Below are 12,980 nucleotides of genomic sequence, written 5' to 3' on the forward strand. Positions count from 1 at the left end.
CTCCCCTCACAGCTCACCCCGGGGGTCATCTCACTCAGTGGGCTGAATTCACTCGCAGTATTGACACTCACTTCTCGCTCTCCTTCTGCTGGGAATTTAAGCCAAACCAGCCTGCAACAGGAGTCCACTGTAGTCGAAAATAGCTACCTTCTACTGACTTTATTACTGTGTGTGGAGATAGGCATTAAATAATTTATATGCATTAATTCATCCAATGCTCAGAGCAACCATGAAATAGACATGATTATCATGATTCTCATTGTACTGGAGAGAAAACGGAGGCTCAACGGGGTTAAGACATTTGTTCAAAGTCACTCAGTGAGTACACGGCAGAGTCAAAACAGAAACCCAATTCTCGGTAAGGCAAAGCCTGTGCCCTGCCATTACTTTATACCAGGGGGTTTCAACTGAGGGTGATTCTTCTCACCCCCTGCTCTGGGACGTTCTGCAGTGTCTGAGAACACTTCTGGTTGTCATGAGCCCTGGACAGGTGTGCAGGGGAGGGTGTGTGCTACCGGCATCTAGTGGGTAGAATCAAGGACAGCGCTGTGCTGCTAAACGTCCTACAGTGCATAGTATAAGCCCTCACATCGGAATCACTGGGCTCAAAATGTCAACAGGACCAAAGTTAAGAACACTGCTTCATACCATCTCCCAGGTTTCCACCACCCGTGTCCGCAGGCCAGCGAGGATTCTTACGTATCTGGTATCTTTTAACACCGGGATGTGGAATGCGAGATGGCCTATAGCTCAAATACACTTTACTTACCCCTGCCCATTCTTTACCTTTACCAGAGACAAAATTCTGCCTTCAAATCTTGACATCCATCTATGATGCAGAATAACTCCAGGGACAGGACGATTAATGAGCTCAGGATATATCAACAGCAAAATGCCAAGGAGAATAGAATATCCCTGGATACCAGGATAAACACACACACACACACACACACACACACACACACACACACACACACACACTCTCCCCCTCTCTCCTAGAACAGCATTCCAACTGGACTTTAAAAGTCACAGACTACTGGAGTACTGAGAAAGGGCTGTGGGAGTTGCTGTCACCATCCCTGAAGAGATCACCATGGCAACGAAGGCCAACAAGATGCCGTATTAGATACACAATTGGAAACGTTTCTTTGTGCACTAGCACAGCACACCTAACCTGTCCTACTCGAGCCAGTGGTTCTCAGCCCTGGCTGCCCGTCTGAATCACCCTTGTTGCTTTCTCACTGTACAAAAGCTCAGGGCCCACCCCACATCTCACAGAATCGGGAGTGGGTGGGGTGTGGGGATTGAGCCTTTGTTGTTTTAAGAGAGCTCCCCCCGTGATTCTGTCGCCCGGTTCAGGTGCACAGTCACTGCCTCAGACTCATACAGAGGTGGCAATGGCCCAGGGAAGAGAGACAGAAGGGTAGGGTGTGAAGAAGGACCAGCTTGGAATACCAGTTTGAAAAGACAGAAGCTAAGAGAGCATCTGACTGGAGATTAAACCAGCAAGAGGAAAAGCACGCATCCTTTAGGCAGTCCCTAAAGCTTCGAAATGCATAGGCGAGAAAGCCCTGCTTTACATAGCAGATCATAAATTAAGCATTCTAGCAGGCTGTACAAGCCAAAAAGCCACTAAGATTTGATATCCTGGGGACAGCTATGCCAGCACTGGTGTCAGACGCAAAGTACCAAGTGCGCATGGCATTTATTAGGCAAAAACTTTCGGTGCAAAACATTCCATTCCTCTATTTTATACTTACTGTTCAATTATGCAATCAGTAGCTCATATGTCGGCACATATGCTAGAAATGGTATCCCTGGAGAACAGGAACCCATGCTTTCCCCTTTGTGCTCAAAGGTATACCTCACAGTAAGGGTCCTCACTGATGGATTCATTCAACAAACATTTCTTGGATACCTATGTTGCGCCAGGCACTGTTCTAGATGTAGGGAATCCATCAGTGATCGTGACAGACAGAAATCCTTGTCCTCGTGGAGCCTATATTCTAGAGGAGGAGTAGTCAAACAAACAAGTAAATTTAGCATTTCAGATGATGGTGAGTCTGTGGCGTGGAATAAACCAGGATACAGGGAATAGGGAATGTGGATCCAATTGCAAATAGGTAGGCAGAGAAGTTCCCCATGATAAAGGAACGTCTGAACAAAAACACGAAGGAGTGAGCCACAGGGATATCTGGGGGAAGACTGCTTCAGGCAGGGGAAGCAATGGCATCACGGAGGGAGTGGATGGTCCACTCAAGGGACAGTGAGGAAGCCAGAGTGGTTCACGCAGAACAAGTCAGGGAGAGTGTGGGGGGACAGGAGGACAGGGAGGTAGCAGGGGGCCACTCTGGCTGCCGGGTTGAGTTGTCAGATGGGTAAGGATGGAAGGGAGGCCCAAGGGGTGGAAACCAGCGTTGGTGGGGAGAAGTGGGCACCTTCCGGAAACACATCAAGGTACAAGTGACAGGATTTGCTGTGGCACGTGAGAGAAAGAGAGGAGTCACGGGTGAGTTCGAGGTTTTTGGCCTAAGCAATTCCAAGAATGGACTTGCCACTTACTGCACATGGGAGGAAGACTGTGGGATGGGCAGGTGTCGGGGGTGGGCCGGGGGGAAAGATAGGGATTTTGTTCAATGCGCCCTTTAGACATTTAAACGCAGATGTCGACTAGACGTTGGATGTGTGAGTCTTGAGTCTGTGAAAATTAACAACAGGAAAAACCTCACTAAAGTGGACCTGTGGGCTAGAACAGGAGGCCAGGGGAGAACAGACATTAAAGGGCGACTTGTCAACTACAGCCTCCAACAGAAGAAACATCAACAGGAAACAATGGTCAACTAGAGGTACGTTGGGTCTCCTGTAAGAAATCCGCTGCCCCTGCAACTCAGCCAATGAGCAACTGTCATCATCCTGCTCGTTTTCCAACAGACTTGCAATTCCAAACAACTTCTCCCAACTGTCCCCTACTTCCTGAAATAATGTTCCTGTCCTTTGTTGGGAGACTGGCCTATGGTTTTGCCTTCGCTTGCTTGTCTTAAATTGCAATTCTCGGTTATTCCTGAAGGAGCCCATCTTGCCAGCTAAATAGCTAATGGTATTATTTTTCAGAGGAACGAGCCCAAGAAACCGAACGGGCCATATATGTAAATACATAAAGTGCGTCGTATCGACTCCCATTTATCCACACCCTCTTCTGCCTTTTAACTAGATCTCGTGAACCGGAATGCGCCAACCCTCCGTGGCTGCTCGGTCTCGCAAAAGAGACACAGCACAGAACGGCAGGGGGTGTGGGTGTCTGTATGGGGGGGCACATGGGCGCTGAAGCCAGACCACCTGATTCACATCTCCGCTCCTCACGAGCAGCGTGACCTGCCCTGGACAAGTGACTCAACCACTCCAACTGCGTATCCTCACCAAGAGAACAGCCTGATGGTCCCCACTTCGTGGATCTTTTGTGACGACTATCACAACAGGATTCAAGACTTTGAACGGGGCGTTGGAATCATCCCCAACGCTCCGCCAGGGCGGGCAGTGACTTCTTTCCTGCCTTTTTACGGTTCCCTATGGAAACCTCAGGACACCCTCCAGGAGCAGGGAGCACGGTGCGGGGGAATCAGGATCAGCCAGGTAGATAGGTCGCCTGAACTACACTTGTGCACCTAGAGGAACGGAGGGAGCTAAAAACAGGTCTCGGAAGTCCTGAAGCCACCGCGAATATCAACACCACTGTTGATTTAAGCCGACATCAGCTTATGGGGTGCCTTCTCCGGGGGATTTGGAACCGTAACCTTGTTAAAAACGCTAGGGTGGGATGTCAGCGCTCCAGAGAGGAGGAAATTCACACTGTCTCTGTCTGTCTGTCTCTCTCTGGCAGTGCAGCAAAAAAAAGGGCCAAAAAGCAGCCAGGGCTTTCAGCAGTCCATATCCTGCGGCCAGGCCCAAATGCAGGGAGACGAGGAGTGACTCTCAGGTCGCCACTCAGGATGTGGGGGAACTGGCGGGAATTGGGGGACCGAGTTCAGGGTGGGGGGTGGGGGAACAGACCGGGTGCCCTCCATCCTCGGCGTGGGGCAGGCCCGCGTAGGACGAGAACCCCACAGGATTCGGGGGTGGGCCTGCTCGGCGCCAGGCCAGGGAAAGGGGCAAACCCGGTCCCCGAGAACGAGGGGGTGCGGGAGGGAGCGTGGCGCGCTGGACGGCCACCAGGCCCGGAGGTCTATTTACATCTGAGGCCAAGGCGCTAGGGCCGCGCCTCCCGCCCCCTTCAGGCCCCGACCTGGCTCGGGAGGCAGAAGGGCCTCAGGGCCGTGCCTCCCGCGGCCTCCCGCGGCCTCTGGCCGGACGGTGGCAGGGCCGAGTCTGCCGGGAGTGATGGGCCGGGCCGGTGAGCCCAGCCTGAGGGGACGCAATGGGGGGCGGCTGTGGGGCCCGCTGGGCCGCTCTCCCGGAGCACACAGGTCCCCCACACTCCGGGGTGCTCACCCCTCGGGCTTGTGGCCCCTGGGCCTCCCGCCGCCCGTTCCCTGGCCGCCAGCTGGCCCCCGACGGCGCCTCCCCTACCTTCGTTCGCCAGGTCCGCCATTTTACTTCCTTAAGCCCTCCCACAAGGCCCCGCGCCGGCCCGGGCTCGCCTGCTTTCTGCCAGAAACTTGCGCGCGTGCGCACTTCTCAAGCTGACTCTGAGAGAGGCCGGCAGCTCGCGCCTGCGCGCTGAGCCCGGCGCGGAGTCGTGCTCCGGCTGGCGGTCCGAGCCCAGCCACGCTCCGAGCACGCGCCTGCGCACTAACTGCCCCCCCCGCCTCCTTTTCCCGCCGACCAAGGGGGCGTGGGCAGGGCGGGGCGCGTGCGGCGCGAGCTTCTCGCGCGTCGCCAGCGACGCGGCGACGAACGTTCTGTGAGGCGGGTGCGGAGGGAGCCCGGTTTCGACGCCCCGACTTCCTGCTGGTTTTCCGGGGGTTTCTCGCGGTGGGTGCGTGAGCCGCCTAGGGAACCGCGACCGAGGAGTCCCTAGAGGTGAATCTCTGGGTCTGCGTTGGGCGGGGGCGGGGGACTGCGGGGCGCCCCGTCCCCTGCGGCATCGATTTCGCCTTCTGAGTTTGGACCAACGTTTTCCTCCGGCCACTTGGGGCGGTGGGGGGGGGTGTGGTCAGAGGAGGGGGCAGTTGCGGGGGGGGGAGGGAGGGGTGTGGCCTGGGGGGCGCGGCGCGAGGGACGCGGGCTCCGGACGGCCAGACGCCGCGGGCCGGGAGCGCGCCGAGCGGGACGTCGCGTTTCTCCGCCTGCGGACCGCGCTGAACAGCCCCGCGGGCGCGGGGGCCGCTTCTCGACTCACCCTCGCGGCGTCTCTCCGAACACATCCCCGGCCCTGCTTCCCCAGGCGAGGCCACCGCGGCCTCGTCTCTCGCGGGGTCGCCGCGCCGCCTCCGCCCTCCGCCCCCCGGGGAGCTCCGGGCTCTGTTCGCGCGCAGCGGCACGCAGGCGACTCCTTACAAGACGCGGATTCGATCAAGGGCCCGTCTTCCCTCAACGCGCCCAAAGGGCTTTCTGCCGAATTCGGACCAAATCCCAAGTCTCCTCTTAAGGCTGAGGAAGCGCCCCGCGCGCCTCGCTCATCGCCGCGTGGCCACGTGGGTCTCTGGGGCCTCGGGGCCTGCCACGCCCCTTCCAGCCTCAGGGTCTTTGCACCTGCCGATGCCTTCGTGTCTCCCAGCTCCACTCCGCTTCCATTAGTTGTGGCCGCATCCGGTTGGTGAGCTAAGAATGGTTTTAACGTTTGCAGTTGTTGGGGGGGGGGGGATCAGAAGAATACAATTTGCTGTCGCGTGAAAGTTGCATGGAGCTTCAGTGTCAGTGCTCACAAATAACATTTGATTTGAAAATAGCCCCACTTGTTCCTTTGCACATCGTGCATATGTGTGCCTGCGTGTGTAGAGGTTTTTTTTTCACACCCAGCGCGGAGCCCAACACAGGGCTCGAACTCAAGGACCGGGAGATCGAGACCTGAGCCGAGATCCAGAATCGGACGCTCAACCCACTGAGCCACCCAGGCGCCCCTGTGTGTTTATAGTTTATTGTAAATTGTACTTATATTTTCCTATCACTTTCTTTTAAGGCTAGAAGACAACTAATAAAACATAAAATGAAACGAACCCTGGTTTGTAGTGCGGATTTTCTTGGTGCAAATAGTCCAACCGTGGCTGATTTCAAACTAACGCAACCGTGAGTAGCGGCAGAGCTAGGAAGAGATGCTCAGAAACACCCTCTATTTGTTTCCAGAGCTCGTTAATTGTTTTCAGTGTGGTCCCCAAATCGGCAACATCAACATCACCCGGAAGCTTCTTAGACAGAATCCCAGGCCCCAAACCAGACCTGAATCACGATCCACATTTTCACAAGATACCCAGGGGCTTCCGATGCATGTTAGATCTTGAGAGGCACTGTGTAGGAACTTTTATTTACTTTTTATTTTTATTTATTTATTTTGAGAGTGTGTGCACACGTGCCAGCGGGGTAGGGGCAGAGAGAGAGGGAGAGAGGGAATCCCAAGCGGGGTCCACACTGATGGCACAGAGTGCAACTTGGGGCTCAAGGCTCAAACCCACGAACTGTGAGATCATGACCTGAGGCGAAAAGTCAGACACTCAACTGACTGAGCCACCCAGGTGCCCCGTTTAGGAACTTTTATTCATTGTTGGGGGTGACATACGGTTAATACCGTTAAGAATTTCCCCAACTTTATTTAATTGATGCCTCGATTCTGCTACTCTAGATTTTGCTGCCAGGCTATGAGCACAGGCCACAGACCCTGGGTTAGAAATGCTCTAGGAATGGCTAGAATACCAATGCTGGAAAGGACCCTGGTGGTCATCAGGTCTGTCTGGTCGCCAGGAGCGTGTGGGCTTAGGTTTTCTCATTTCTAGTTTGTGGATTTCATTATATTTCATTTTATATATTTTAGAGCCCTTGCTCAAAGGTCTTCTTGGCCTTTGCCGTACGTCTGGACTCTGTGACCCTTTATGAACTTAATACTTTGCTTGCCTTTTTATTGGTTTAAATTTACATTAAATAGAGTATATCACCACCCAAAATAGGAAACCACCAAGCCACGAATAGGAAATAACCGTAAAAGTAAACATGAAGACAAAACAAGGGTTTTAAATTCTGGGTAGACACCATTGTTTGCCAAGGTTGCTGAGCCCCAAGCCTACTTTTCCTTTGATGTAAAGAGAGATTTCTAGGGGCGCCTGGGTGGCGCAGTCGGTTAAGCGTCCGACTTCAGCCAGGTCACGATCTCGCGGTCCGGGAGTTCAAGCCCCGCGTCAGGCTCTGGGCTGATGGCTCGGAGCCTGGAGCCTGTTTCCGATTCTGTGTCTCCCTCTCTCTCTGCCCCTCCCCCGTTCATGCTCTGTCTCTCTCTGTCCCAAAAATAAATAAAAACGTTGAAAAAAAAAAAAGATTTCTCAGAGGGTTATTAAAGGCATATTATCACCAACAGAAACTCCCCTTGACATGATGAGAAGTACTGAAAAAGAACTGGTAATGGGATAACTATAAATCATGTGATTCGGTGTCATTTAATACCATGTCTCCATGTCTCCTAAAGTCATTTCATACACCACATTCGTCCCACACTTCGGGCAACTCCCAGCAACGCATCATCACTTGCTAAATATAATGCAGTGGTGGTTTTTCAAGGGACATTGAGCGATGCTAAACCTATCAGCCTGGTGAGCCAACGAAATTTCCACTGGTTTCACAGTTGTCTTCAAAGTGCCAGTGGCCTCCAACATTTGCCCCTGAGGCCTGTTATTCGCTTTCTTTATGTGGTCCCCTCTAACAGATCAACTTGGTTGATATTTATTTAGTAAGTAAATATTTGTTTATAACTTACCTGGTGTTAGTTGGGAAATACGGTCCCAAACTCTTTGACCCTTGAAAGGTGAGGTATCTGTTCCTTTCCCTGGAATGGGGGTGGACTTGTTAATGGTGGACGAATTGGGTACGGTGAAAATGACACCGCGTACTCTATGAAGCTAGGTCACAGCAGAGACAGAGAATGCAACTTTCACCTGCTTTGCTGGAACAGTTGCTCTTAAAGCCTTCAGTCTTTATGCAAACAGTGCACCGGCCCTGAGGCCGCCATGCTGTGAGGAAGCCAGAACATGCAAGCCACATGGCAAAGCCCTGAAGAATTCCCAGTTCGCCCTTCCTGCTCCTTACAGAAACCACGAGAGGTCCGTTAAATGATGGCTGCTATTACAAGCCGTTAAGTCTGGGAGACAGGTGTTATACAGCAGTATATACCCACCACGCTACTATGCATCGGGCACTGCTCCGCATGTTGGGGCCCAGGATGGAAAAGACAGACCCTGGCTTCACGGAGCTTTGCATTCTTTTGTGGGAGACTTAAAATAGGTGAACAAAGTAACAGGAGATGGCGACTAGTGCTACAAAGAAGATAAGCCAGCATATTGTGACAGAGTGGCAGAAAAAGGGAATACTTAAGATAGGCTGGTCAGGAAAGTGTCCCCTCTGAAGAGGTGACGCTTAATAAAGAGATCTGTAGGAGAAGCATTCTGGAGAGGACAGTGGGTGCAATGGTCCTGAGGCAGGAGCCAGCTTGGGGAGCTGGAGGGGCAGTGAGGAGTTCAGTGTGGCCAGGAGTGTCCCCAGTCCGGGATCAGTGTCCCCAGTGTCCCCAGTCCGGGATCCCACTTAGATGTCAGGACCCTGTAGGTCACAGCAACGAGTTGGGAGGTTTTTAATACAAGGGTCAGGAGTGGGAAATGGAAGGATCCAAATGGTTTGCCCTAAAGTGCTGATTGGCTTCTCGGCTGCCTGCTTCCTCCTTTGGTTTACCAGGAGACAGGTCTGAGGACCCCCCGAGCCCTGGCTGTGCCCTGAGAACTGTGCACTTGCCTTCTCCGCAGCCGAGTTGTAAATGGCCTCTGTACTTCGGGTTCCGTTGGAAGGGTTTTCACAGCTGTGATTAGGGTTTCATCTTCCTGTCATGGGTAGGAAGCCGGCGTGTGAAATATTTGCTCTGTGCCCAGCCCCACGCTGAGACCAAGGACCTAATGATTAATCAGCGGCAGTTCCCACCCTCAATTTGCTCAGAGTCAGGTGAGGGCAAGGGAAGTCGTCCTGGGTTGCCTCCTCCGCCCGCACCCTTGCCTGGCCTCCCTCAGTCCACAAGTGGGGTTCCTGACAGCAGGACATCCAGTGTGGCTGATGCTGATGCTGATGCTGATGCTGATGGAGGCCGGCGGGGGGGAGCTGACTCCAGCTGGGTGCATCAGCTTCCCTTGCTCCTATATTCGGCAACAGCTAAATATAGTATGGAATTGGGAAGAATTTTTTTTTTTACTTGTAGTTTTAAACAAGTATTAAGATAAATTCAGACTTTAAAAAGTGGCAAAAATAGCACAAAGAATTTCGTACAGTCTTCACCAAGCTTCCCCAGATATTAACATCTTACACAGCCACAGTACAACGATCAAAACTCGGAAGTTGACATTGATTCAGTACTGTTCATTAACATACACACCTTATCCAAATTTCGATTGTTCATCGCTGATAATTGTTTTCCCCGTCCCAGGATCCAGTCCGGGATCCCACTTAGATGTCATTTCTCCTTTGCCTCCTTCAGTCTGGATCAGTTCTTCGGTCTTATTTTTTCTTGACTATGTCACTGGTAATGAGTACTCCCAGTTATTTGGAAGAATGCCCCTTAATTTTGGGTTTGATTCATGTTTTCCTCACGATTAAACTCAGGTTGCTAATTTTTTGGCAGGAGCGATGTGTCCATCCCAGAGCGCCCTATCAGGAGGCACATGATGTCAATTGTACCATTAGTGATGATAATTGAGATCACTTGGTTTAGATAGCGTCTGCCAGGTTACTGCTTTTCCCGTTGTAATTACTATCTCGTGGGGAGATACTGAGTCTATGTAAATAAGCAGAGAATATTTGAGAAAGAGAAGGGGGGGGAGGCAGAGGAGGGCAAGAAGGAAGCTCGCTCATTCAGTCTCCTGTTGTGGTCTTTCCTAGCATGCACTGTTGCAATTTAGTAAATAAAACTGCCTCCATTCTAGGCAAAAATCCGAGCTCTGTGTGTCCCCAGGGGAAAAGAAAGAGGCCGTGTCACACAGTGACCACTGGGGGGCGGCAGAGGATTGGGAAGCCACTCAGCTCCTAAGTAGCTAAACTGGAGGGGACTCAAAGGCTGTGTATGCATCAGCTGGGGTCGGGCATCTCCCCGAACCAGGTCAGGAAGGCGCCGGCTGCTCCAATAAAGGCGGAGCACTTCTGGTGGCACCGAGCTTGCTGCTCTGTGGATTACGCTCTCAGCACAGCGCATGCGCCACCTCTGACCGAGGGGCTCTCCATCCCGGAAGGACTTCCGGGAGGTCCGAGAATCCCTTCTGAACCTGACGGCGAAATTCGTGGGTACCGAAGGTGTGTCGTTTTGGAGACTGGTTGCAAACCGCGAAGACACTTCTGGCAAATGTAAGCAAAGGAAGAATTTGCTGGGAAGCTTTGAGATGCTCAGAAGATCGAAAGGAGAAGAGAAGAAACTGTGTAACTCCAGTGGGTCTTGGCAGCCGGAACAGTTTAGCAGAATGGGAGGGGCACCTCTGGGAGAATTCCCAGACTTCTGTTGCTTTCAGGCTTGCATTCAGCTCACGATTCAGACTCCCGACAGAAAGTGCTGGATGGGTCCAGCATGGCGGGGCACTTAGTCGCTGCCCCCCTCCTGCTTTCCCCAGCTATCCAGTTCATGCCTCCATCAAACATTTATTGAGCCAATGCCTTTAGGTGCCCAGCGGCTGGTCTGGGATGCCACCTGCCATTTGAGATGTCCAAGTGGAGGCAGCCAGTGGGAAGCCATACGTCTGAGAGCTGAAGGAGGGGGGCTGTCAATCTATTGTGCGGTCCTGGGTCCTCACTCCTGGAATGAGCCCCTAAGTCCCGGCTAGGGTCTAGGAAGCCCTCCAGGTTTTCCTCCTTGTCTCCCTCCCGCCCCCTCACCCTGCGCCAAGCCATTCTGGCCTCCTCACTGCTCCCCACATACGCCAAGCCCTTTCTCTCCAGCGCGCACACAGAGGTGGCACTTAAATCCACGGCAGAGAGGTTGTTCCTCCAAAGGGAATCCGGGTGTTATTGCCAAGGGATGTGGAATGGATGCTGGCTGGCAAAACCCCACAAACGTCTATCAGAGAGGGTTTTAGGAGGGACCCGTGACCTCAAAATAGGTTGAGAATCTGGGGCGCCTGGGTAGCGCAGTCGGTTAAGCATCGGACTTCAGCCAGGTCACGATCTCGCGGTCCGCGAGCTCGAGCCCCGCGTCAGGCTCTGGGCTGATGGCTCCGAGCCTGGAGCCTGTTTTCGATTCTGTGTCTCCCTCTCTCTCTGCCCCTCCCCCGTTCATGCTCTGTCTCTCTCTGTCCCAAAAATAAATTAAAAACGTTGAAAAAAAATTAAAAATAGGTTGAGAATCACTGGCTAGTACCGGTGGCCTTTGATACATACGTATATGCGATACATTTCCTTTATCCGATACATTGTACACTTCACACGGCATTATATGGCAGCCTGATACCGTCTCTGTATGTACACACAATATACTGAAACAAGGTTTTTACCAAGTGTGTGTGTCTTGATTGCATCAGCCCTTCACATGGTTTCTGCTTTTATCCTGCTCCATTATAAAAAAAGAAACAAACCTGGTCATAACCCTCCCGCTTGATTTCATAACTCACTTGGTCTGCTGTGAGGACCTCTCGCTTCTGCCCACTCCCCTCCCTGGCGCTGTCTCCACTGCCACACTGCAATTCTGTCCCCACCCCTTGCTTGTACCATCCGAACAGGCACCTAACTGGCGTCCTTGCTTCCCGTTTATGTACAATCCACCGTGCCAGAATAAATCTTCCTAAAGCTCATCTCTGATTATATAAAATAATTCTGGTGGTGGCCTCTTGAATGGATTTACAGTACAACCTTGGCTTGCATTAATTTGTTCCAGGAACGTGCTTTAATCCAAAGTGCTTGTATACCAAAGCAAATTTCCCCGTAAGAAATCATGGAAACTCAGATGATTCATTCCATAGGCCCCCAATCTTCATATAAAAAGGATTACAGTACTGCAATATAACACAAAATAATAAAGAAAATAAAAAATAAAGAAACATAAATTAGCCTGCACGCACCTTGGAAAACCTTTGAGGCTGGTGTGAGGGGGTCAAGGGACAGGAGGGCTGTTGTGTAAGACGACCTTCACTGCCACTAATGGACGTGGACTCCAGTACAGCATTAACAAACTCTTGTCACAGACTGTGTTGAACGTAACTGGCAATAAGGCAGCAGAGGAAAGGGTCTCTCTCTGCGGGCAGCTTGGCCTGGAAGGAAGCAAAGCATCCCTAAGCTCACTCTTGTCTGGAAGAGCCAAGGACTGTCCATGGGTGCTTTGAAGGGACCAAAAACACACGAGGGCCACTTGCGGGCACCTTCCAACGTTCTGAAAAACCACTGATTTCTGCCCAACGCCACGGCCTCACACCGAGCATCCGAGTGTGCGAGACGATCACCCACAATCCCACAGAGATAGAGAGAGAGAGAAATCATTGGCTCAGTCGTGATCACGTGACGTTCGGCATCCCGTTCTACTCGTTAGTGCAAGACATCGCTCGTTTATCAAGTTAAACTGTGTTAGAAACGCTTGCTCGTCTTGCGGAACACTCGCAGAGCACAAGGTGTGCCTGCATTTTCTTTCCTTTGGTCACTCCTCAGTGTTCTTCCACGTGTTTTCTCTCCTCCTTCCCCCTCCCTTCCCATGGTTACCATGAATAGCACCTTCTCCCAGAAGCCTCCTTCACTCACTCACTCGCTAAATGTTTGCTGAGCATGTGTATAGCCTATGCTAGATTTGGAGAATGCAGTATTGAACGAGGCAGACAAGAGCTAGTCCCCAGTGTTAA

General features: G+C 52.1%; 1 protein-coding gene and 1 long non-coding RNA gene across 5 annotated transcripts in view; one reads left to right on the forward strand and one right to left on the reverse strand.

Moving 5' to 3' along the window:
• RANBP3 (RAN binding protein 3) overlaps window positions 1–5,375 on the reverse strand; it is a 55,173-nt gene extending 49,798 nt beyond the window's left edge. For 2 of the 4 annotated variants that reach the window (XM_045044486.1, XM_045044477.1), the window contains exon 1: window positions 5,336–5,375. In XM_045044486.1, the coding sequence (XP_044900421.1) occupies window positions 5,336–5,360 (25 nt within the window). In that variant the 5' untranslated portion in view covers window positions 5,361–5,375. Of the gene's footprint in view, window positions 1–4,563; window positions 4,696–5,335 lie in introns of those variants that run through there. The other 2 variants (XM_011287630.4, XM_011287643.4) reach the window with 2 other exon arrangements.
• Window positions 5,376–5,497: 122 nt separating this feature from the next.
• LOC111559574 lies at window positions 5,498–6,152 on the forward strand. The gene is made up of 2 exons (XR_002740701.2): window positions 5,498–5,752; window positions 5,956–6,152. It is a non-coding gene; the product is annotated as an uncharacterized LOC111559574 (long non-coding RNA).
• The last annotated feature ends 6,828 nt before the right edge of the window (window positions 6,153–12,980 follow it).

The sequence above is a fragment of the Felis catus genome, chromosome A2, assembly GCF_018350175.1.
Source record: "Felis catus isolate Fca126 chromosome A2, F.catus_Fca126_mat1.0, whole genome shotgun sequence".
NCBI classification, from domain to species: Eukaryota; Metazoa; Chordata; class Mammalia; order Carnivora; family Felidae; genus Felis; species Felis catus.